The 25,977-nt window shown below is 38.7% G+C and overlaps 1 protein-coding gene across 2 annotated transcripts in view; it reads right to left on the bottom strand.

The window, feature by feature from the left end:
- RIT2 (Ras like without CAAX 2) overlaps window positions 1-25,977 on the bottom strand; it is a 195,739-nt gene that overhangs the window by 94,330 nt on the left and 75,432 nt on the right. For both annotated transcript variants that reach the window (XR_012584874.1, XM_074569498.1), the window contains exon 3: window positions 15,793-15,866. Coding sequence is in view for 1 of the 2 variants with exons in the window: in XM_074569498.1 (XP_074425599.1) it covers window positions 15,793-15,866 (74 nt within the window). In the remaining variant the exon portion in view is untranslated. The remainder of the gene's footprint in view (window positions 1-15,792; window positions 15,867-25,977) is intronic.

The following is a 25,977-nucleotide window of genomic DNA, read 5'->3' as shown; positions in this document are numbered from 1 at the left end:
TCACCATTTTACACTAGCAGAACTCAAAACTGAAGACAGTTGTCCTGGATCCCCATGTTATGCATTACTAATAAATAGCCTTGTCAGCCCTAAAAGGATAAGAGAAAAAGGGGAGGAAGAGAAGAACTAACAAAAAGAAAAGGACATGGGGAATGAGCCGGGGGTCACTATATCTGTCCCTTCTTTTTCATTGTGTGGTAATGTGTTTGAGGAGGTGTCATGTTTTTCAGACTACACACACACACACCACACATTTTGGTGTCTCTTCTTTTTTTATGGTCTTGGCTTGTATCTCTGGAAGAGGTCAGAGTCTCCCTGGGGAAGCCAGCCTCACAGTTTGAGAAATGCCACTTTCTATATCTTCTTGTCTTATGTTCTGCTTGACTTTAGAACCGCGAATCTGCTAACAGATGTTCTTAATCAAAGCTGTCTCCCTGATTACCACAGGGGTCATTCTTATTATGAAGGGTTTTTTTACATTTATAGTGAACACTGGGGGAGGAGGGATATGATCTTGGAAACAGGCAGGACATTGTTCATCTGTGACAATGAACAAACAAAGGTAAAATGAACAAAAAGGACACAAGAAACATGGGGTGCGGGTGGGGGAAGGAAGAATCTTTTAAACGGTGATTGAGAAAATCAGAAGACCATGCAACAAAAAAGAAATATGTGAAAATGCATTGTTCACTTAAAAAAAAAAAATCAAAATTGTTCGTTCTAAAAAAGTTGAGAATTTTATTTCAGTAAAGTTTTTGCTGATATGGTAAAAGATTGGTTTTCATCAGCAAATGATTTCTTTAAAGCTAAAGTGCAACCCTCCTATATCTCTTTGTTAATAAATTCTCTTACACATATAAATATCGCAGTTGAATTCACTGGGGTTACATATCATTCACCCGGCACTGCATATCATAAAGTGTGCTTTGCTTTTCTTTTACCTCCTGAAATGGATTTACTTATGAGAAGTGTTGTGATAATTATTTGGTATTCACTAATTTTTTAGTCTTTCCCCTCCCCGCTCCCAGTCCCCACAGAGGGCAGTAAAAGCAAGTAGCCTTTAAAAGCTTCTTTGTAAAAGGAAGCATCAAGAAACCTACAGCAGTTACATTTCAAATGAGAAAGCATCCAGATAGGAAGCTGGATGGATATTATATCTTATAACCACCATGATACCGCTACTAATCTAGATGCAAAGGATGGGATTTGTTTCATCTGGTTTCCGCCGCTGAAGAAGTAGTCACCTGTTCCACATTAGTCTTCAAGTCTCTTTCTGCGTAAGGAGACAGAGATGATTGACTCCAGAGACTAATTCAAGCCACCCTTAGAGAAGTGCTTAAGATACCAGGGATGACTTTCCTTCGTGCCTCTCTCACTACCTCAACGGAAATTAAATACCAGTCCCAGCCTCTGAGGTCCATGATATCAGCCACAGCCCCTACCCATTCATACCCTTCATGCATTTGGATGATAAGGTTTGTCCTCCCTTTCATTTTAAACTTTTCATTTAGTGTCTACAAGGCTGTTTTATTTCCAGTGGAGTTCAGAACGTTAAAAGGACGTAACATCTAGTGCCTAAAGCCAATAGAGGATTTTTCCCTTTACAGTACTCAGCAGTGGGAAATGCTATCCCTCAGCATAGCTTAAGCTACACTAGAAGATAATAAATAGATACACTTTTTCCATCACAAAAATCAAAGTTACAAATCTGCTGCCTTTGCTTGCAGGATTCCAGCATACATCAGCTGTAGATTCTCTGCAACAACACAGCAGAAAACAACAAAGCATGGACAATATCAGCATCACTTCACAGTCTCCTCTTGCTTCTCTCGTATTTCCAGTCATCCTTTGCAAACAGCAACAACAAAAGGAGTTATATGGAAAAAGATTCAGAAAAATTTGCAGCAGGTGGTACTCAGCCACCTGTGCCAGCCTAAACCATCTGCCACATCACTGGGAGGAAGGAAGAGAGCTGAATAACAGCTCAGACACAGACCAAAGAAAATGCAGTCTCTGGCTTAAATACTGGAGGACAGGGATTGATTCTTCTCTCTGTCAAGTCTCTGCTCTGTTCTGGTTGTACATCAAACCCCTCTCTCATGACCCTTTTTGTCTGCTCTAGTGATGATCCAGGAGCAGTTAAAAATGGGATTAGTATAAATGAGAATTAGCCCATAAGCCTGCAGTGGAAGTGGATTATTATTATAATCAGTCCCTTGATTAATGATCAGTCAGTATCTCATGCCTTATAATTACAGGAAGGAATCCTTGCTTCTGTTATAAAACAGCCATATCCCTTTCCTTCTGTGAATTTGTACTGGGGACAAAACGCGCATCACTGATGATGGAAACAGTATAAAGATAACATGAAAGATGCAGTCCGTGTTCCTAGCAGACTAATGTCTTTCTGAACTTAATCTGACAGCCTTCCAAGGCAATATTATGAATTCCACATTGTATAAAATCAGTAGCCTTTTCTTAACTCTGGGAATGTACAAGTAAAAAGCTGAGACAGATACTGAAATTAATCCGTAATTTAGAAGACAGACATTTGCAACAATATCAAGCCTGCTGAAATCAGTGCCTATTTATCTGGTCACACCTTCCCCCTGTTTAAGCTAACTTGTTTAGCTGGAAAGGGAAACAAGAAGGAAACAAGAAAGAAGAAGGAGAATATTCATGATAGGTGATCTTTGCTGGAAGACACAGGTATGATTTTCAATTCTGTGACAAATAGCAGCACTACTTCTTAGCTGCCAATTTCAAGAGTTTTCTGAGGGTCAGTGTATATTCTGTAAATGGAGACAAGCTCACCTAGGTAGACTGAATAACAGGGAGCACCTCAAGACCATGCCTATGGGCAAGAAAATGGTCCAAACTGAGTGACTCAACTGAATGGATGGATGGTTGGCAATTTAAGAAACACAATGAGACTCACATAGTCTTACATCCCTAATTTTCACAAAATCTTGGCTGAAAGATTTCTAAAAAAAATCTTTCCCTTTCCTACTTTTCCCCCACACTTAAGCATCAGCTTGCTCTCGCTAAAAAGGGGTATTCAGCCCCAGACAAGAGCTGGGATTACATTAGACCTCGGTTCAGGATTCTTTCTGAAGACTAATGTATTTGGAAAGAGACAGATTTCTTCACACGGATTAATACATCTTTAATCTCTGACTACTGGAGAGACTTTATGAACTCTAAAGTCCTGAATATACATTAATTAAAAATAAAGACTTTCATTTCTTGATCTGAGTTACTATATCAGGTAAATTCACCAGGACATTAGTCTCGTCTTCATTCAGATGAGTCTAAGACTTGGAATGGGTATGTCTAAATTTTCACCCTTTCTGAAAATCACCAGTTTGTGAAGTTAGTTTCATTACTTACTTCTTTAAATAATTGCTGGACACAATCTGTTTTCATTGCTCGTGAATTTATGTAATTTCCGACATGTGAGTTTAAAGATTCAGGTTCCCCTTCTCTTTTCAGCTATGATACTTCTTCCTATCATATCTGATATTGCTCACAGTCACAGATCATGCAGGATTAAGTCTCATGAAAGGCAAGTGTAGATGTTCTTTCACACCCTGAACACTGAAGGATCAGTATTGCACTGGCCCATTCGCTAAATATAGAATATTTTTTATGCACTTGCTATTCTGTAGTCACATACTGTTCTGCATCATTGCTGGCTTATAAAGTAAGATTGAAACATATAAGTCTGATAGAAAAAAAAAAAAGTAAGGAAAAATAAATAAGGAAAACAAGAAAATGAGAACTTCTAATAAAATAACTCAGAACTTCGAAAAATAACATCACACAGCGACCCTCCTTTCTTACTAAGGTATTACTAAATAACCTGCACTGGCACTTGGACCCTCTCTCCAGAAGTATCTTCTCTGCACTGATGTTCCCAATGTTCCCACTCTAATTGCTGTCCTGCCTTCAGGTGATAATATATTTGCCAGTTTGCTGCAACTGTGCTTTTGTTAACTTTATTAATCTGGCTCTTCCAAAGACAGTTTGTCATATATAGTAATAAAAATATGCAGTCCATCACCTGGGAGATGATATCTACTTTTCATTCACCACAAAATATGGATGAAATCACCATATAAATTCTCCACGATGCCAGTAAAAATGCTTTGGCGCTACACTCTCTAACTCAGAGAACTGTCTTTTTCTCTCGTATTAATGCTAATGGTTTCTCTTTTAGGGATAAACACCTTAGCAATTTTCTCCTAAATGCAAGCACTGAAGCAATCTTCATTGTTAACTACCTCTAAAACCCCCAGCTATATTTGCTTTACTGTGCACCGTATAATACTTTTCCCCCCTCCTCATTGATATGCACGAAAGAATAAAGCCCATTTTCACCTTTTATCACAAATGCATCATAAATGGTAAAGGGAAAGAATTAATAGCTCAGTAATTACATTTTAGTAAACAGAAGAGGAAAAAAAAAAAAAAGACAACAACCCACTAGTGAAGAGGTAATGACTGCAGCTGCAAGCAAGGACTCGCCAGGGATTCAAATAAGCTCTTGTCAGCTTACATGAGGATTGCAGACTTGCTGTCTTCCCCAGTCAGGCTTGTGCAGCCTTGCAGAAGGGAAGCAGAAGTCTATGGAGTCAGACACCTCGTTGCTCTGATAAATGACTGCAAATGATATTCTGGTTTGCATATATATTCTCTCATGATGGTTTCCATAACAATTGTGCTTACCTTAAGAATTCCACAACATAGATATTTCTCTCCCCTACTTTGTGCCCTAGTCATCATCAGAGCTATAATTTAAGCTAGGAATCTGAAAGGGCGGTGCCGGGGCATGAAGCCAACAACCTGCAGAGTGGCTATTTTAGACTTTTGTATTGTAGCATGTAATCAATTGTGCGCTCATTTCTGCCACGAAAATTTAGCTCGGTGTTTATCTGACGGATGTGCTCTGTGGGTGCTACATAAATCATCACCAATGTGAATGCAAAATAGTTATGTTACAGCTGCACTGATTTTGTATTGCTTACAATATTAAAATTTGGTATGACTCTGTGGCACAAAAGGAGTAAGTTGTCACATCCCTGCGTCTTACAGCATCAAGTAGATCCCACTGTTTTTTTTGTTTTTTTTTTAATTTGCACAAATATTTCTGGTGAAAGTGGGATGACTAGGTAGAATTACATGTGCAGTGATGGTGACTGGGTTGGTATCTATACATACTGTCCTGCAATACTGCTCTCAGTGACCTTCTGGAGACTTGTGCGATAAAAGGCTGTGTTCCCACAGCATTCAAAGGGTTGTGGTCAATAGTTCAATGTCCAAGTGGAAACCAGTGACACGTGATGTTCCTCAGGGGTCAGCGCTGAGACCAGTGCTGTTTAACATTTTTGTCAGTGACATGGACACTGGGATTGACTGCACCCTCAGCAAGTTTGCTGATGACACCAAGCTGTGTGGCACTGGAGGGAAGGGATGCCATCCAGAGGGACCTGGACAGCTGTGAGACGTGGGTATTTGCAAACCTAATGAAGTTCAACTAGGACAAGTGCAAGGTCCTGCACCTGGGTCGACACAATTCCAAGCACAAATATAGGCTGCGAAGAGAATGGAATGAGAGCAGCCCTGAGGAGAAGGACTTGGGAGTGTTGGTGGATGAGAAGCTCAACTTGAGCTGGCACTATGTGCTCACAGACCAGAAAGCCAACCGCATCCTGAGCTGCATCAAAAGAAGTGTGGCCAGCAGGTCGAGGGAAATGATTCTACCCCTCTCCTACGCTCTCATGAGACCCCACTTTGAGTACTGTGTCCAGGTCTGTAACCCTCAGAACAGGAAGGACATGGACCTGTTGGAATGGGTCCAGAGGAAGGCCATGAAGATGATCAGAGGGCTGGAGCCCCTCTGCTGTGAGGACAGGTTGAGAGAGTTGGCATTGTCCAGCCTGGGGAAGGCTCCAGGACCTTCTAACAGCCTTCCAGTACGTTAAGGGGGCCTACAGAACAGATGGGGAGGGACTGTTTATCAGGGAGTATAGCAATAGGACAAGGGATTATGGTTTTAAACTGAAAAAGGGGAGATTTAGATTAAGTTTCATGCTTTCCTGTGAGGGTGGTGAGACACTGGCCCAGGTTGCCCAGAGAAGCTGTGGATGCCCCATCCCTGGAAGTGTTCAAGGCTAGGCTGGATGGAGCTTTGAGCAGCCTGGTCTACTGGGAGGTGTCCCTTCCCATGGCAGGGGGGTTGGAACAAGATGATCTTTAAACTCCCTTCTAACCCAAACCATTCTATGATTCTATTCATCTACGGAACAGCAGCAACGTGTGCCACCTCCACTGTGAGGCATTCACTAAATGCCTCTAAGTTACATACACATTAAATGCAGATATCCCACACTAAGAGATATTCAGTGGGACCAATTCCTCTCTAACAATTCAAACAGATGTCTTTTTTATGGAGTTGATCATCACTTCATACATTTAACATAGATTGAAGGTTTCATCCAGATCCATTAGTACAATATCTAGGCTTTGAAGTAAATTGGGAATATTTTAACTGAAGCCAGTTAATTCCTGGTGGCATAAATGATGTCTGTTTTCATATCCATAGCCTCTGTGTCTGCTTCTAAAACAGAGGAATAGTTTTCATTTCTTTAGAAAAATGCTATGCCACAAAGAGAGAGCTCCAAAACTGTAAGTCATAAGGTACCTAGGTTAGATCAATAGATCCTGAGAGATGCTGTGTAGCTTATCAGATATGACAAGACTACCCAACACAAGGATGTAAGTCATCTGCAGTTCTGAAAGTTAGTGGACTCTGATTTCTTCAGCTTGCCTCAAGGTGTTAGTCAGGTACCGCACTGTAAGTAAGAGAAGATCTGATTTCTTATACAGGTACACCCAACACAGATATTACTAAGATTCAGGTCTCTGTCTTTTTAAAATAAAAGGTTGCTCCCTCGAATAGTTTGTTGCACATCATCCTGCTGCTCGTATAATGACATGGAACTCCCATGGCAACAATTTATTCTCCTCAGCCATTAGGCACAAAATAAAAGCAGGCACAAAAATCTATGCAAGCTATGCAAGATCTCTTCTATGGAAGTAAGAAAAATAGATATATGATATATGTCCAGAAAAGAGAAAATATTTCATATTTTCACTAATTATTTTCTTGAATTTCTATTTTGCTCTTCATTTCCTTTTTTAAAAACCTGGATAGATGCAATAACATCCCTCAGATTATAAAGGAGAGGTGAAAAGCAATGGAGCTCAAAATTTACTGAGGGTTATATTTTCTTATTTTCTTATTTTCATTTTTTTTTTTTTTTAATTGGTGCGGGGCAGATGACACTTCCAGGTTCCTGGGCAAAACTATTGGAACTTCAGATGTGAAAGAGGTCTTTTGCTTTTAGACTTTTCCAGCCAACTCCTGTCACTGTGAAATGAAAATAACAGCTTTAGAAAGCCTCTTCTTGCCAGATAATCTCATGCAGTTTTGCAATTCAGAGGTTTGGATGATTCAGATAAGACGATATAACTTTTTGTTCTCTTCTTTTGTTTTTGCCTGCAGACACCACCATTCAATGTATTGGTAGAGTATCCAGCAGCTACAGAATAACATAAAAGACAAAGAAGTTTTGTTAAATTACATTTTTTTGGGACAACCCACTTTTCCTAAGAAGCATTAACACACCGCTCTGCAAAAGACTCTCCTCTTTGTCCTTTGTTATTGTCAGGTCAAATGGCACCAGGCGGTGCTGTTACACATGCTGGTTTTCTCAGTGTGCAAGCCAAGTTTTTAGTCCTGTAAATATCTTCTTGATGTGAATTTTGTGAAAACTGGTACAGGTAGAAAACAGTTTTCTATCCACTGGAGTCTGTGGTCTGTGTAGACCTGCTTGGTTACAAGTAGCTCTTGGTAGGCAAACCTCTGCAAAATGGAATCCCTGGTGAGGTTATGTAGGACACTTGCATATACATACAGAAATCAGGACACACATAGAGCATGTCCAACATCTGCTGGAAGTAACTTCAAAGGGACTGAGTGTCATTTAATAGTGGAAAGACAAAGTATACAATACAGTTTGTAACGTTATAAGAAAAGGCAAATTTGCATAATCATAATCTTGTGGAGGACCTGGATGAAGTTTAATCATATGTTTATATATGTGTTTTCCATACAATGTACATCAGAACACAAAAACAAACAAACAAACAAACAAACAAACAAATGAAAAAACACCAAGGAAATAATACAAGAAAAGATCTGGAAAGAAGAAAAAAGGATTTTGCTAATTTAATCAGAAATTGTAATAAAGTGTTTTCTTCTTTTAAATATTCTTATTTTATTTTTAGAAGTCATAAATCATTCAGCAGTCTCACTGTATATTTATCTATTTTTGGAAGTTCTTAGGTAAAGAAAGACAAAGAACAGCAAAAGAGAGAGCATTTTAAGAGAAAAAAAGAATTTATTTAAAAAGAAGAGACAACACTGGAAAGTATTCCTCCACCTGCAATATGGAACCACTAGCATTCACTTTACTGAAGTGGAATGATAGAGAGGGGCAGGAGATCAGTATCACTAGACTCAATAAACCCTGATGTTCGCTCTAAATGCCTGCTCCCTGCAACATCTTATTGCACCTGTTTGTCAGAAAGATAAATGCAGACCTAGAAATACAAACTGATTCATCCTTTATTGCGTCATGACTCATTCATTGACAGGGACAGGAAAGGAAGTTGGGAATCTTTGTTGTTAGTTGCCTGTTCTTGCTAAACTAATATGATCCTTTTTTGGCAGTATTTGCCTAGATCTTTTCCTACTGAAGCCAAAGAATATTTTTCCCATAATTTGAAGAAAATTGGAGTCAAGTCTGCAATTTCATCTATGATTTACTGGAACTGTTTTTTCACTCCATATCTGTGCCAAATAAATATTTCTTCAAAATCTGTCCATTCCCAAACAAAATTAATTGGTCATAGGAAAGATTTCAGTTCTCCCTAGAAAGTACAGAACAGCTTGTCCTGAGAATTCACCAGATTTTCAGTGCTATGATTTGACTTTCATCAGCCTATGGAACAACAGCACATAAAGAAAATAAAATTAATGTTCTTCACGTAATACACTGTGTTAATGGTTGCTACGTAGTGCAATACCACTATGCTTTAAAAATAAAATGTATTTCATTTACTCAGTACAGGTACCTAGCAGAAAGTGCACTAAAATTGTTTTCCCCTTAAAAGAGCGTGTTCTAAAGACCCATTAAAATATAATTACTGCCAAAAAGGCATTTTGCATTTCCTTGAGATAAGCTGCAGTAGTGTAGTTTAAAATTCGACTTCCATTGATTCAGGATTAGGGCAGCAGCGTGTTTAGATAATAAGCAGAAGGATCTCAGATAACAGCCTGAGTGAGTCATCGGACTATAGTGTTTAGTCTAAGAAAGTGTGTTTATCTGAAGGGCTCTTGGGACTAATATGGTTCCTCTTCAAAGCTTGAAGCAGGGGGCAAAAATCATAGTCCTGGAGGTTGGCAGGATAAACATGTCCTGTGATTTGCTAGCAATTTGAGAGACGGATTTCACTACAGAGCGTACTGTTGTTGTCAGCTTGAAAAGTGTCTGCCTGGAAATGAATTCATGTGCACACAGCTCCAGACAAAGGAAAATCTCCCTGAAATGGCATGCCATCACGTTTTAAGGGCAATTTTTCAAGTCTGTGACTCACACCTGGGAAATATACTGGTGCACTAAGTTTATCATAAAAAGCTCACGTTTTAACAAGCAAAAATTGGTGCAATAATCTTGCAATGTACTGTCTCACTGACGGGTAGAGAAATCCATTTTTCTGCATATTTGCCTGCTTCGTCGCTGAAAACAAGTTTACCTTTTCTACATAGGGTCATCTCAGATTGTTTTTCCGTGATGGGTGTGCTATCTGATGCTCTGTTAACGTTCAGCGTGAGGTCGAGGTTGGGTTACGTGTCATCAGGGGGAGAGCTGTGGCAAGAATAAAAGCTCCTGTGTCAGTCAACAGTTTATAAATACAGCAGGAGAGATAACTGCTGTGTATGCTCCGCCAGGAGGAATTCAAACTGGGCTGCAGAAGTAGCAACATATTTTTTAAGTTAGAAGAGAGTGTGAGAAAGTATAAATAAGCGAACAGAAGGTTTCTATAACTCTGTGTGGAGGCTTTTTGTGCACGGCTGGAGCAGCTGGGGGTTGTCAGTCTCTGAGAATAATTGTGAAGGGAATTGAACACAGAATAAAGGACCTGAGGTCTGAATGTCCTTCCCCTTTTGCACCCACGAGTTTTCTGGAACTCAAAGAGTTTACACCAGTTTAAATCAAATATATGTAAAAGCAGATGAGGTTTGTGACACACTGGATAAGGAAAGGGAAACTCCAAAACTACCTCCCTCCCAACACGTCTCCCATCCTCAAGGGACATAAAGAGGCACATTGGTGAGTTTCAAGGGAGAGTTACACAATAAATGTTCCATGAACATGGTTGAACAAGGAAGACCAAGACATTTTTATGGAAAATAGTCTGCATTTGCAGATTTTCATTAAGTGTTTATTTATTATTTACTCCACATGTCAAACTGTAGCTAGCCTAGAGGGTTAAAATTTAACTAAATAAAAATCCTCCTGAAGCTCAATCTCACATTTACTCTCTGTTTTTCTTATCTTTTTAGTTTTGCTTTTATTAAAATATAGACACAAAAAGAAAACTTTTGGTTTAAGAGAACTTCTAGTTAAAAAGGAGCCAAAGGCATCGTTGATAGCTTCTTCTGGCAGCAAATGTGAGGCTAAGGATATGTGTCTTCTAGATTCAGCCGTGCCATTGAAAAAGAAAATCAACATCAATATTTTGGTCCTTTCGTTCTCGGTGCATGCGGTGTTTTCAAGCCTTATGGTAGGAACTGCTCAAGGTAGTGTTGTTTATGACAATTCAGCTACGGGCAGCTACATCAGCGATACCTGCTCTTGAAACTCTCTGAGGTAAACGTAACCTTATTCTGTCTGAAGTTGATTGTGATGAGCAAAGACAGGCTATCCTGCTGGCCCGTGTAATGGGTGGTGAAGCAGGGGTAGTGAGTTCACTGAAGCGTAACTACTCATGCTAGCCCTACATACATTAAGAATGTGCCTCTTATTGTATCTTCAGTGGGAGAATTACATTGGAACAACATTAGAGGACAATTCATGTTGTAGAAAATATGTATCCAGAGTTCTTGGAACATCAGTCTCCTTTCTGAGAGCAGCAATCTGTCGTATTTAATAGTGTCTATAATAATAGCATGGGAAGAGGAAGATCAATAACTATATGAGCAGCACTAAAAGTTTATTCATGTTCCTGGTTTTGACTTTGAATGTTTTTTAACTTCAGAAAGTTGAGAACTAGAAATGTATTTCTGAAGCACTGTCTATGTTTTTGGTGCTCCAAACTGTATCAGTTAAAATATCATAGAATTATAGAATCTTCATGGTTGGAAAGGACCCTTGAGATCATCGAGTCCAACCGTACATACACACAAAAAACCCCTACAATCTCTGCCACTACAGCATGCTCTGAAGTGCCAAATCTAGACGTTTCTTAAATACCTCTAGGGATGGTGACTCATCCACCTCCCTGGGCACACTGTTCCAGTGCCTGACCACTCTTTCAGTAAAGTAATTCTTCATAATATCTGATCTAAACCTCCCCTGCTGCAGCTTCAGACCATTTCCTCTGGTCCTGTCACTATTCACCTGGGAGAAGAGGCCAACACCCACCTCTCTACACCCTCCTTTCAGGTAGTTGTAGAGGGCAATGAGGTCTCCCCTCAGTCTCCTCTTCTCTAAGCTAAACAGGCCCAGCTCCCTCAGCCTCTCCTCAGATGACCTGGTCTCCAGACCCCTCACCAGCCTGGTAGCTCTCCTCTGGACACGCTCCAGCACCTCAATGTCCCTCTTGTACAGAGGGGCCCAGAACTGAACACAGTACTCGAGGTGAGGTCTCACCAGTGCCGAGTACAGAGGCACCATCACTTCCCTACTCCTGCTGGCCACGCTATTCCTGACACAAGCCAGAATGCTGTTGGCCTTCTTGGCCACCTGGGCACACTGCTGGCTCATGTTAAGCTGGCCGTCCACCAGCACCCCCAGGTCCTTTTCTGCTGGGCAGCTTTCCAGCCACTCTTCCCCAAGCCTGTAGCGTTGCTTGGGATTGTTGTGACCAAAATGCAGGATCTGGCACTTGGCCTTATTAAACCTCATTTTAATCCAGTTTCAGCTATGAAATCAGATGCGGATTTTTTACTCTGTGCTTGACAATAAAGAACTATATTAATTATTAGTAAATCACAATATTTGGTCAGTTTTGAAGTGTTCAATTAATGCATAGGTACGGCAGGGAAAGGAGAAGCATATTTGGTGAAACTTATTCTCTAGAACAGCAAAATACATTAACTTCAGTTGGTTTCTCTATTGACTTCTTTTATTTCCCAAATAGGGACGAATTACAATTTTAGCTCCTTGATCTTCTGAAGTGATTAAAGTCATTATTCAAAGTTGATGATGAAGTATTTATGAGTGCGACGACACGCAGAGAGAAATGAGATTTCCACTACATAATTTGGCAGCTGTAACATATCTCTGCTTTACATGAAGCTCGGTGAGGTACCATCAGAGCACATCACCACTAGAGTAACTGGGCGCTTTGGATTTTCACCCCGAGTCACCAAAGTCATAGCAGGATTTCATTTTGAACTTCAGTGAGAGTAACATTAAGCCCTCTGTGAGGAAGGAGGCTATTTTAGCTGTTGACTTCAATGGGAGTTGGATTAAGTCTTGATTTATTCTGGAGGTGCGTAGTGCAGACAGAAAGGCAACAAATTCAGACACATCTGCAAAGACAAGCAGCTGAATCTAGGATACTTAGAACAGACAGTTTCTGAAAAATAGGTGTGTAGGAAAGTGGGAAGAGCTTCCTAGCAGAGAAACACTGAGACACATTTTGGTGATGACAATCTGCACTGGAAGACCAGGGAAATTTAAAACAGAGATTTTCTCATATCAATTCTACTTGGATCTGGGGTAGAATAGCTGTCTCCAGGCTGTACAACGCGTGGGGCTGATGTATTGGCAGAGTGCAGTGCTACAGCCACAGGTCTCTGCTTGCTCCCAAATCTATGCAGGGAATTTCATTACATGGTCATTACATGCCATAGGCCTCTAATATTATGGGTATTTTTGTCACTTCTTGAAACAATACTAGAAACTTTTCAGGCTTCCTTTGCTATCATTCTCACCAGCTTTCACAGTTTGCATTATTCTGATTTCTTTTCTTAACTTACGACAATCACCCTCTTCCCTTAAAAGTGATGTTTTGTTCTAGCTTTTTTACATTATTAAAAATCAAAAATCCTTTAAAAGTCATACAGTTTCGTATGGAATTTTTCCTAAGAACTGAACATGACTGGCAAAAGATGAGCTTTGCTTAAATTGGAAGACATCATATTTTCAGCTACTTAAAACGCCAGTGCGTGGGGATACTTTTTCCTTTTTTCTGAATCTAAAATAATTTCAAAGGGATTGAAGATTGTGCTCCAGTTTTGTTTTTTTTCTTCAATTTAAAAGAAGCAGACAGAAAATGAAATACCATTTAAAAATACTTGTCTTGATTAAAAAAAAATAAAAGAAAAAAGGAAAAACAGAGGCTTCAAATTTCGTGGGGTTTAGGAAGACAAGGAAACAATATCTGATTCTGTTTTTTTTGTTATCAACAACACAAACTTTTATGTTTGTAGTAGCAAAACAAATGGAAAGAAATCGAAGTAGAAGAAATTATTCCTCTTGGGTTTTCCAATGTATTAGTCCCTGACTCAAAATAAAAGCACACTATCCATTTTTGGTTCATTCATCATCCATTCTTTGCTTTGATTTTAAGCTGCTTTATTTTCTTTGTACAAATAATATTTTTATTATATGCAATACTGATGCATATTTAGGATCAGTTAGCTCATCTTCTGTGCAAAGATTTGTAAGTGGAAGCACAACACAAAGAGCTCTACACCTACTGTACCCTCTTCTATGGTTTGCAAAGTTTAACTCAACTCCTGTACTCTCTCAGAGTCTTCACAGAAAATTAAGAACACACCTATGAAGATGAAGAAATCCTGTATAATATTTTGCTCCTCTTTCCATTAGCCAAAAGCTGTACACATAAACTGTGATTTATCATATCTCTTCATGTCTGGGTAAGAAATTATTTCACTTTTTAGCATTTTAACTCTACAAAATAAGACTAAAGTGAATTTAGGAGTAGAATGAAGTAGATGTAAACAGTGAAAAATATTATGGAATAAGACAGGTGGTCCCTAACACTAAAGCCTTATGAGACTAGACAGCTGGAGATATAATTCCTCTAGTGATTGTGTACTAATGACAGCATAGGGCTGAATTACTAGGATCAGACTTCCTGAGTGAGCAAAGATGTTGCTGCCTCCAACAGAAGTACAGGCATTTTCAGATATATTGAGTGGCAACTATGATGTCCTTTCTTTCCCCTGGCCAAATCATTGCTGAAGTTATGCTAGGACTATTATGCATAAGGAAATTCTTGGGCCTATTATAATAATAAATTCTAGGTCAATTGAATTCATGGCTTTGGAAACATGCCTTGAAATTTAGCTTAAATTTTCTGGAGAATCAAACACTTTCACAGGAGACTCAGCAGCAAGTCACTGGTTAACTACTGAGACTGTATAATTTTGGGTCAAGGAAGAATAATTCAGGGCATCTTTTGATTCCCTGAAACTGGTTGAGTTCACTTTGAAATTGGCCTAGATTTAATTCACTTGCAAAACTCATGCCACAATCCCCCTGAACTACATTCAAATTGTATAACTTGATGCCATTCTAATTCCTGGCAGCAGACTGCTTTTTCCACCATTTGCAGTGCCTAGCTTAGGTGCATTTAGTTGTTTGAGATGCTGAGATCAAGGTTTCCAGGCTTATACTATCTAAATCTTTTTTAGCTTGTTTGTTTTAAGGATCTGTCATCCTTGTTGACTGATTCATTCCTGTACAAGGTGCACACACACTATGGAAACTCATGAAACTATCAAAGCCTTCAAACAGAACCTGACACCATACCTCAGGAAAAGATCAACCAACTGCAACATTTTGATTAAACAATAAAAATGTTTTGAGATGGAAAGGAGGTTAACTGAGTCAGGTAGAAGAAATTCTTGCATTTAACTCCTTCTTTTGGCTTATTTTATGTGAAACAATTGCCTGACTGAAGCTCACACATGCATATACACATTTATGTACACAGTCTGTTACTTTTGGCATTAAGATCTTTTCCTTATAGGTGAGTATTTATTGTTTAAATATAATGTGGGAAGGAGAAGAATGGTAACAAAACACTTGATCTACAAATACATCAGAAGATTCCTGTAATATAAAGAAAAGCAGGAATGATAAGCACATAAGAAAAACCAACATCATTTATTCATTCCATGATTGTGATAGATGTTTCTGCACACAAGAGAAAAAGAAGCAAACAGCTTTTTATCTTCTACACAATTAAATTTGTCTGTCTCTTCTGGTCAGATTTTGAAGTTATACTATTCCACTGAAGCATTCCTTTAATCTTCTCCTTTGTTAATTCCTCCATGCTATTCTGCCACTGCTGCCTTTATGTTTGAATAGGGAAGCTTGCTCCTAGCTCTGTGACCCACATATCTGAGGTTAAAACATTTGGTTTTATCTCTGATTGAATAGTTCACATTGGGAAACTACTCACCTGTCCAGCAGTGTCTAGAATGTCCAAATAGGCTGGTTCGTCATCAATTCGGACTTGAGTTTTATAAGCATCCTCTGAAAAACACAGTGCAGTACAGCTAAGCATAGGAGCAGCTCAGAGAATGGAAAACAAAATAACTTTACTAGTTTGAACCAGGCTTTTCAAAAGCTGTCCAGTCTGACCTAACTTTGCTTTATTTTGAGTCAAAAAGGCACTTTCTGAAAACCTATCGTCACTGCACAGTATTAGCAAAAGGAAGCTATCTAGTCTTTTTCTATTACATTACCTCAAAATATTAAAAAAGTGAAATCTCTTTAAGAGGATGGCACAGACCACAGGTGGTGTTTAAGTCACAAATCTTCAGAGGCGTTGTGCTGGTACTATGCAGCAGAGTGGTTTTTACTTACCGCGATCACACTTCCACAGAGCTTTTCCAGCAAATAGTTTCAAGCTAAAGATTGTCTAAATTACTGGGCAAGTCTCCCTGTGGCTGAAGAGGGCTTCTGGCTCAGATATGTCAGAGCAATTAATTAGGCCTCTGTATATCTCTGGAGAGAATGCAAATGGATTTTTTAAAATAAATTCTGTAATCAGTGTCCTCACTCTCATCATGGCTGGGGGTTGAGAAGGAAAAAACTGTGCTTGGTGGACCGTTCCCTTAGCTTATGATTTTGTCAACCTAAATTTGGAAGGAGAAAAATAAAAATTATGAACTACTATTTGCATAAATTGTTTTCCTCATGTTTTGATTTAATTCTCCTCTCAAAATTCATACCTTCTTCCTAAAGTTAAACAGAGCTTAGATACAACGCCATGTTTATATTTGAAAAGGTCTTGAAAAATTATCTGTGTTGTTTAATTAAACAATAATGCATTGCAGCCTGAGTGGTTTTGGTGACTGTTGTTATGCTTCAGCTGTGCATTGAGGCGTGAAGACAAGACAAGTGCATTTAATGCATTTGAGAAGTGTCATTAATCATAATGAGCACATGGCTGGCCCCGTACAAAGACTCAGTCCTGCAAACCCTGGCTGCCAGAGGCCCTCTGTACTAGGCTTTCAATGATTATTGAGATAATATTGGGATTATAATATGGGATTGTATTGCAGGTAGCTGGAATTCTCAGGACAGTCCAATTTGTACCCTTTATAACTTGCACCATGTGACCCTTTATAAAAGCATGTGAAAATCTGGTTTTCACCTACACAAAGGAAAAACTAAAGCATTCAGATATGAAGGATCCTGGATGGACTTAACTCAGCCACTCTTGAGCAGTCAGTGGCAGGTTATCTTTAATGACATCATCACATACAGTTATTTCCGTGACTCTCCTGCTTCATTTAGGCCTTAGTTCAGCAAATTGCATGCCTTGCTTTAAACAAATGCCTAAACCCATTGACATTAGCATGACTCAGAGGCTTAATTAACTGTATGATACATTCCCTTGCTGAGAAAGCCAGAGTACTCCAACCAGCATATGTTTGAGTCAACAGATCTCTTCTTAGGGATTGTTGACTAAGAAACTCCATGCCAAAAAAGGACCATGTAGAGTGAATTAGGCTACTTACACTTTCAATAATCTATTATGACATGAAAATTGTGTGCGCAGCAGATTTTTTTTTCTTTTTTTTTTAACAAAAATATTAAAAACAAAACACAAAAATACGTAAAATTAAATATGGTATTCCCTTCATATGAATTCATATACTATAAATTATTATTAATATATTTCCATGCAGGTGAGTGCCCATTTGCATTACATTCATGCATGCAGAAATAACATATGACTTGCATAAATTTAGCTTGCACTCTTGGCTCCGCAGCTGGATAGTCTAAACCCAATATGCCACAGTCCTATTTCTCTCTTCACTTTAATGCAGGAGCTTTAAAATAGATCTTTGTATACTTAAATTCAGCTTGGATAAAAATGAAGTTCGAACCTAGACAAATGCTGTCTTATTTGCTAAGGAAATTAATTATGAGTTCAGAGTTAGTTGTAAGTAAAACACCCACTGGCCTCTGAATACGTCATAACTTTCAGTAAGTATGTAAGATATCTAGGTCTAATACCCTGTCGAGTTATGCCAAGTGGACCCCAGTATCATGCCACTGTAATAAGTAAAGTTTTAACTGTTAAAAGCTGGAGCAAGGCTATGTTTATAACCCTTTTATTTTTCAAAGACAACACTGAATGTACAAACCTATTTTCATTTTTTTTGTTTTCCCAAACCAGTGACCATAAAATACTTCACAAAGATGTACCAGAGTCACTGTGCTGTTTTCATTCTCAGTATACGCTAGCTTCTTTTGTTAGTGTTAGTACAGCATATTAAACATTGACCAAACACATGAATCTAAATGTTTTTCTAGGCAAAGCATGTATATGGAACATGCTCTTTACTTGTAGGATTTGCCTTTGCCCCAAGAAATGTAGACATGAAACAGGAAGGAGATAGGACTTTCATTTGTAACACTCTCTGTCTGCATGCAGTATTCTCTGTCTGCAGAGGTACTTTCAACATGTATTTGAATGGAAAATAGATGGGAGATTTAACGTCTATTTTTCTTAAGGCACTCGGAATCATGGAATCACGGAATCTTCAGAGTTGGAAGGGACCTCTAGAGATCATCTAGTCCAACTCCCCTGCTAGAGCAGGATTGCCTAAAGCACATCCTTCAGGGCTGCATCCAGGCGGGTCTTGAAAATCTCCAGAGAAGGGGACTCCACACCCTCCCTGGGCAGCCTGTTCCAGTGCTCTGTCGCCCTCACTGTAAAGAAGTTTTTCCGTGTATTTGAACGGAACTTCCTATGTTCTAACTTGTGCCCATTGCCCCTTGTCCTGTCGCTGGGAACCATTGAAAAGAGCCTGGCACCATCCTCCTTCAACCCACCCTTTAGATACTTGTAAACATTAATCAGGTCCCCCCTCAACCTTCTCTTCTCCAGGCTAAAGACTCCCAGCTCTTTCAGCCTTTCCTCATAAGGGAGGTGCTCCAGTCCCATAATCATCTTGGTTGCCCTACGCTGGACTCGCTCCAGTAGTTCCCTGTCCGTCTTGAACTGGGGAGCCCAAAACTGGACACAGTACTCCAGTTGTGGCCTCACCAGTGCAGAGTAGAGGGGGAGAATGACCTCCCTCGACCTACTGGCCACAGTCTTCCCTATGCAGCCCAGGATGCCACTGGCCTTCTTGGCGACAAGGGCACACTGCTGGCTCATGGATAATTTGCTGTCTACCAGGACCCCCAGGTCCTTCTCTTCAGAGCTGCTTCCCAGCATGTCTGCCCCTAACATATACTGGTGTTTGGCATTCTTCCTTCCCAGGTGCAGGACCCTACACTTGCTTTTGTTGAACCTCATTTAAAAGGAAGTCCTAAAGCCCACACATATCAAGGGAATTACTATCTTGAGCCAAGACCCTCATAACGGAGACCAGATCATAGCACCCACTTATGACTTACCAGCTTCTTAATGCTCAAACACAACCAGCCTGTTGAGAGACCCTATCTTTACATTTACCCTACTTATTCACTAGTCTTCTGGGCTACCGGGCCATGAATTTTTCCAGTTAAGGAGGCAGAAGAAAGTTGCATAAACTGAAAAACATGATTCTCCATGTTGTATGGACTAGGAAGACAAGCTAAGAGTGAAAGTGCTGTACCATTTAGTTCGGGTCTATAATTAATGCTTTTAAACTGGGATTTCATCTCAGGAAGTAATGGAAATAGAGCAGAGTGAGGGGTTACACAGAGAAACATCTTTGTTTTACTCAGTTGGACTGAGTCCCACTCAGTCACACTCAGTGGGGCAAGGGCATTAACCTGGAAAGAAACATCCTCCTGGAGATCAAGAGCTGGATATGTCTGTATGTTTGACCCAGGTAACATATTTTTGCTTTATTAGTAGCTATAATGTTAAGCAGAAACTCCGGAGTCTTCAAATGTTTCCTAAAGGATTTTAAAAGGGACTACTATGTGGCTAGCCTTTTTTAGTCCAGGCAACATAATATACATTGTGGTCACATTAAGGAAACAGAAACCCTGAGATCTGAGAGAAACGTGCTGTTTACATATGGACAGAGAAGAACAGAAGTTAAGATGTCCCACTGAAATGGCATCTGAGTGTATGTAAAACTAAGCCTTCATTAGGAGCACTAGCAGACTCACTGTCTAATCTCTTCTCTTTAAAAATTATTCACATTATTACAAATGTTGTCTTGTATATTTACACTATTTACAATGTTTGAGCACATTAAATTGTCTTTCACCTAATTAATTTATAATACTAATATAATGCTCCCTTGAAAGTTAATTGGGAGCTGCTAAGCCACGTGTATCTGGATTTTACATCCTGCAGCTCTAAAGACTGATATTTATTAAAAGGCCAAACTCTGGCTGCTATTTCAGTAAAGCATTAAGATAAGGTACAAAAAAGAGATGAGAATAATAATCAGACATCAGGCAATAAATCAGACAATAAATATAGATCATATATTAAGTTCAGTATTAATCTTTTTCTGTGAGTCTAACTGTAAGGTCCTAGATTTTTCTTTTGGTAAAATGCAGCATAAAGATAGGGCATCTTAAGAAAAAATTGTGCATGGAGTTTATTGATATTGCTGTAAGATATAGTCATGATGCCAACACAGTATGCAAGAATGAACATTTTGTAGATACGAAAGAGAAAAATTAAATAAAAACTCCTGCATTCTTACAATCCGTAAAATACATGAATATATGAACTGAATAGTTAAAATGTTTTAAAAACTTTTAAAGAGAATTATTCTCTCTTTTTTTTTCCTGGTTTTCTCCTTTAACAATGTTATTTCCTACAAAAATTAAAAATAAATATGAAAATAGATAAAAATCTCAGCTTAGAAAATTATACTTCTTGGCTTGAGTTATTACTGACTGTTTATTGTTTTCCAGGGTGGGGAAAAAAAAAACAAACAAAAAAACCCAAACAAATAGAGCCCCAACTGTTTTCTGAATGGCATCTATTCTTTTTTGGTATTAATTCTTTCCACCTTTACTGAATATCTCATTTAAAACAACAAGAACAAAAAAAAATATCAAAAGGCACTTTTTAACCTTTTTTTCCTAAATTGTTTGGTTGTCCCTTGAAGTATTATGAAAGAAAAAAAAAAAAAGTTCTTCCTTAGGCCTTTTGTTACCTTGCTTTTTTTGTTTATAAAATAAATACATCCTCTTTTTTCAGCTTTCCTTTTTTCTAGGACATCATTCTGCATACAGAAGCACAATAATTAATGCAAGGTTGCATTGCAATCAGTTATCTTAGCAGTGGAGAAGCTAGATTCATAAAAAATATATCAAAGCTCTTTTTTCAACTATGAGCAGGTAACTGCTTCATGACATGTAGATTTGGATGGTGTACAATTTAAAGGGGAATTGGAATGGACTTTTCATCTGCATTACAGACATGTTCCAGTCCCTGAAATATAGGTCAGCTGCTTCTTTCTTCCATTCGTTAATTCTGCTTATATTCCTTCTAAATAAATAGTCTCTCTTCTTCTCTGTCTTATATATTATCAATTGCAGTTAAAGCCGATCAGATTCTCACATATACAGATGAGCCAAAATATATTTTATTTGGCTAAGGAAGTGCCAAACCAGCAGAAGGAAGTCCAAGCTCAGTCATCCACACCTGGAATTCTGCCTCTTGTCATTCTCCCTGTGTGCCAAAGAGACAGCAGGATACCCAGCTTTTGGTGTGCTTAGATTATCTGCTACATACGCATTTTAATCGAGAGATGCTCCTGAAGTTAGGATAATCATGAGTCCTTGGCTGGATGGATTTTATTTACAATAAAGAATTTTTAAGTAAAAAGACAGTGGATGAACGGGGACTTAAATCACTGCACTAACTGCTACATGTAAATTTCTATCATCTGAGATAAAATACGCATGTCATCGGAATTGCCCATTAAAATACATTGGTTTTACATTTTGCCTTAGCATTTAATTATTTTCCTGAAGTACGAGTGTTTTATAATTTGGGTGAGCATTGCTATCAGCATTTTGCAGACAAGGACACCAAGTCACAGAGGCTGCCTTCCTACGAGCTATGCACACATGATAAGCAATGAATGGCTTAGAATAGTAGAGCTGACAGATTTGTTTACCTTGTATTCTATGAATACTCACGTAGATAGAAATATCCTTGAAAATAAGGCAAGTAGGAAAATTAGTACTCGACTAGTAGCCAGGAAACTTAAATATCCAGTTCTGCCTATTGTTACATAATTCTACATTATACTAGCAATTAACGATAGTTCAGATTATTCTTTCCAGTACTGCTGCTTTTTCTTTCTCAGCATAGAACTCCATCTGCCATTATACTGTAATTTGTTTAGCTTCTGCATGTCTTTGTCAGATCTTCCAGGTTTTTTTCAGTTCTGTGTTAATAGCACGAGTTACCTGCACAAGTGATGGTAACAGGCAACATCATTCCAGGAAGAAGAATCTTGATGGTGGTTTGCAGAACAGAGACAAAATGACTGCCTTTCCAAACCCACAGATAGTCTTTCTTCAGTAACCACACACTTAGAACCTCTCTACTGTTTCTATGAAAGAGAAGCAGGTAAGTAATGCAGCATTTAATGCAGATGATAGTACTTCTCTTGCTAGCCTTATTCTTATAAAAAGACTATAGTGTAGGCCTTGAGAAAATTAAAATAATCTGAGAAAAAACAAAGCATTAGTCATGTTAATTGCTTATTGTAAAAGGAATTCATACATTTATTCATTATACATTCAGTTGCATGATGAGAAACACAGCACTTTCTATCTTTCAGTTTTCATTTTAGCATTCAAATTACCATAAACATATTTTCAGATAAGATATTAAAGCAAGGTCTTGCCCACGTATGTCTTCAGAAAAGATTCTGTAATGTTGTTTTCAAATGGCCTTGCTAAATTCAAATGCATATTACTGTTGTACATTCCAAGTTTCCTTATTAATTTCAATTGAAGATGCAATTCTTTTAGTTTCCTTTACGTAGTCTTTGTTCAGCATTATGACATATTCTTAACTAACTGCCATGTTCAGTTTTAGAGGTTCCTGCATTTCCAGTGGAACATAAAAACAAATCTTGAGTGTTTAGAAGATAATTCATGATTTCAAGGAGTAAAGATGCAAATAATAATACAAGGAACTTCTATTCTGCAAGCCTGAAAACAAAAGAGCAGAACACCTCACAACTTTTAGTTGATTTTGTCGTCCTGAAATAAGCAGCACTAATATTTTCAGTGGAAGGCAGAAGCATAACTAGACTGTGCACGGATCTTCAGATAAACCTGCACTTAATCCTGCAACCGTCAATGAAAAGTGGTGCCCAAATACCTGGAGGAAGGACAGGGCTTAAATTACCCGTTGAATGTCCAGAATTGTTGCAGTGTAACAAAGACAGGAGTGTAGAACCAGTAAATCCCATGCAGTCTGACTATTTCTTATTAGTAGTTTTTAACTGAGCCACCTTTATTTAACTGAGCCAGCTTCATTTTTACCTCATCTCACTCCTTTAACTTAGGCTCTGGCTGCCATTGACCATACTCTGTCTGTGTCTGGTTACAATAACAAAACTAAAAGCATCCTCAGCCTAATGAGTATTCTGCTTGGTTCTCACCTCACCATAGTGCTCCTCTTTCGATGCCATTATATATCTGTCTTAAAACAGCTGCTCTCAAATTAAGTTTCTCCCTCTTGTTGGGCTGCCTAATGTTTCAGATCTGTGCTCTGCAGGGCAAGACTGATAACACACAGCTGCTGAAGGAGCCTGATTGATTTTCAGCATTGTGTACTTACACGGCAGCTTTCTCAGTGACCTGAAATGCACTCAGTGCCTTCCAAATTTGAAAGTGGGTTATCCATTGCACTTTCTGTCTTCTTTTCCGTCGTCCCTGCCTCCCTGCCCCCCCCCCCCAGCCCCGGCCCCGGCCCCGGCCCCGGCCCCAAGTTGTACCTATAGATATGTCAGTTAAATCTGTTTTGTCTCTTTGCATTGGGTCCTCGTTATCTTGATGTTTACTAAAACAACAGTTGGAAAAGGAGACAGCTGCCTGGGTGGCTTCCAAGAAGGACCAAAATGAAGAGTGATTTTTTTGCACAAAGATTTGCATGGGAGAGGTTTTCATCTACATGTATTCATCAAGTGCTGGAAAGGCTGTTGGTAATAAAGGGATGTTTTAGCTGTTGCTGAGCAGTACTTACGCAGCGTTAAAGGTTTTTTCTGCTCCTCACACCACCTCACCAGCAAGTAGGCTGGGGTGCTCAAGAAGTTGGGAGGGGACACAGCTGGGACAGCTGATCCCAACTGACCAAAGGGATATTCCATACCATATGATGTCATGATCAGGAACAAAACTAGGGGGTAGGTTGGCGGGAGGCTGCTGCTTAGGGACTGGCTGGGCATCAGTCAGTTGGTGGTGAGTAATAGTTTTCATTTGCATCACTTGTCTTTCTTGTTTTTTATTTTTCTCTCTCTTTTTTATTTTTTTCTTTCCCTTACTAGTACTACTACTACTACTACTACTGTTGTTGTTGTTGTTATTATTATTGTTCTTATTATTATGTATTAAACTTTTTTTATGTCAACCCAACAGTTTTCTCACTTTTACCTTTCCGATTCTCTCCCCCATCCCACTGGGGTGGGGAGTGCGTGAGCAGCTGTGTGGTGCTTAGTTGCCGGCTGGGGTTAAACCATGACAACACTGTTGGCTTGGATGAATCACAGTGCTTTTACTTTAGTTCCCACTCAATATTCTGAAGCAACAAATTAACAAATCCTTCTACACTGAGCACTGATACTTATTCATTCCCATGATGTGCTTCATCATAGGGAGATTAGACATATACACATATATATGTTAACCTGTCTGTGGATTTACATGTTTGTGCATTGGTATGTATGTACCTACATATACAAACACAGAGAGACACATAAGACTGAGAGTATCTGAATGTGCAAGAAGAGACTATCATAAATGAATCCCTATGTGGAGTACCTGCAATGTGTAAAACTATTTACCTAGTCCTGAAAAAATTCAGGACCAGGAGCCGAGTGAAAATTAAATACAAAAAAATCCCATACAAAAAGTCTTTTGCTATGAAAAAGCATTTTTAAGGCTTTTTTTTTTTTATATGAAGGCTATTTTTATATGAATACTATATTAACTTTTTAATACCATACTATGTTAACTTTTTAATATTTGCAACATTATATTTTCTAGTTGAACATATGTATTTTCCCTCTTAAAAATCAATTATTAATAAAAGCAAAATGCATGTTCACAAAAGCCCTTGAAAAACAGAATTCTTAAGAGTTCTGATCAAGTTCTGACTACAGTTGATATAAACAAAAAGAAATCTAGAAACTGATGTGCCCTTTTCCTTCTGTCCCAAAGACGTATGGGTGGAGAAGCTGATTGCATTCTTATGTAACAACATATTGTGAAATGTAGGATTCCCCTGGATGTAGAACAGTCACCCCCTATAAAAGATGGGCTTCTGCAGAGAGGCTGGGATGAAGCAGAGATTTGGATAAAAGTCTGACAAAGTCTATGTAAATAATTTGGCCCAGTGCAGTAACTGTCAGTCATGACAAAAACACTGTTATCAACAAAGCCACTATTTATGCTTTTAATCTGCAGGCATGTACAGATGTGGCTAAATTTATACAAACAATTATAAAGGATATGACTTGCTGCCCAGCTCTTCTTTGGACATTGTGCTACAGTCCTTCAAACAAGCTAAATTTTGCTGGTAAAGTGTCCCACCCATGTGACTAAGACTATTTGAGTGACATATATTTTTCTCAGAAGCAGCTCCTGAAGAGAAAATTCAATTTCTTACAAATGTTAGCATTTTTGCAAATCAGGGCTAAAGATAACCAGGCAAAACTTTGCTATAGCACTTGCTTTTCTGCTAGAAACCACTTGCAATATAGATAATGCTACTAATATTTAATAAAGGCATATCATTACTTTCTCTGCTTCCAGAGAAATGTCGTTTACTTCAAAGATGTACATGAACAAAGTGAACAAAGTACTCCTGTTTAATCAAAACATGATAATTAACAGGAGTCCAACTACCCTTATCTTGTGGAACAAGAATAGCAGGTAGCAATTTCACTAGTCTTTAAAGTCTATGATTGTGTTACTGAGTGGG

This window comes from Larus michahellis, chromosome Z (assembly GCF_964199755.1).
Source record: "Larus michahellis chromosome Z, bLarMic1.1, whole genome shotgun sequence".
NCBI lineage: Eukaryota > Metazoa > Chordata > Aves > Charadriiformes > Laridae > Larus > Larus michahellis.
This window is presented reverse-complemented; position numbering and strand designations above follow the sequence as displayed.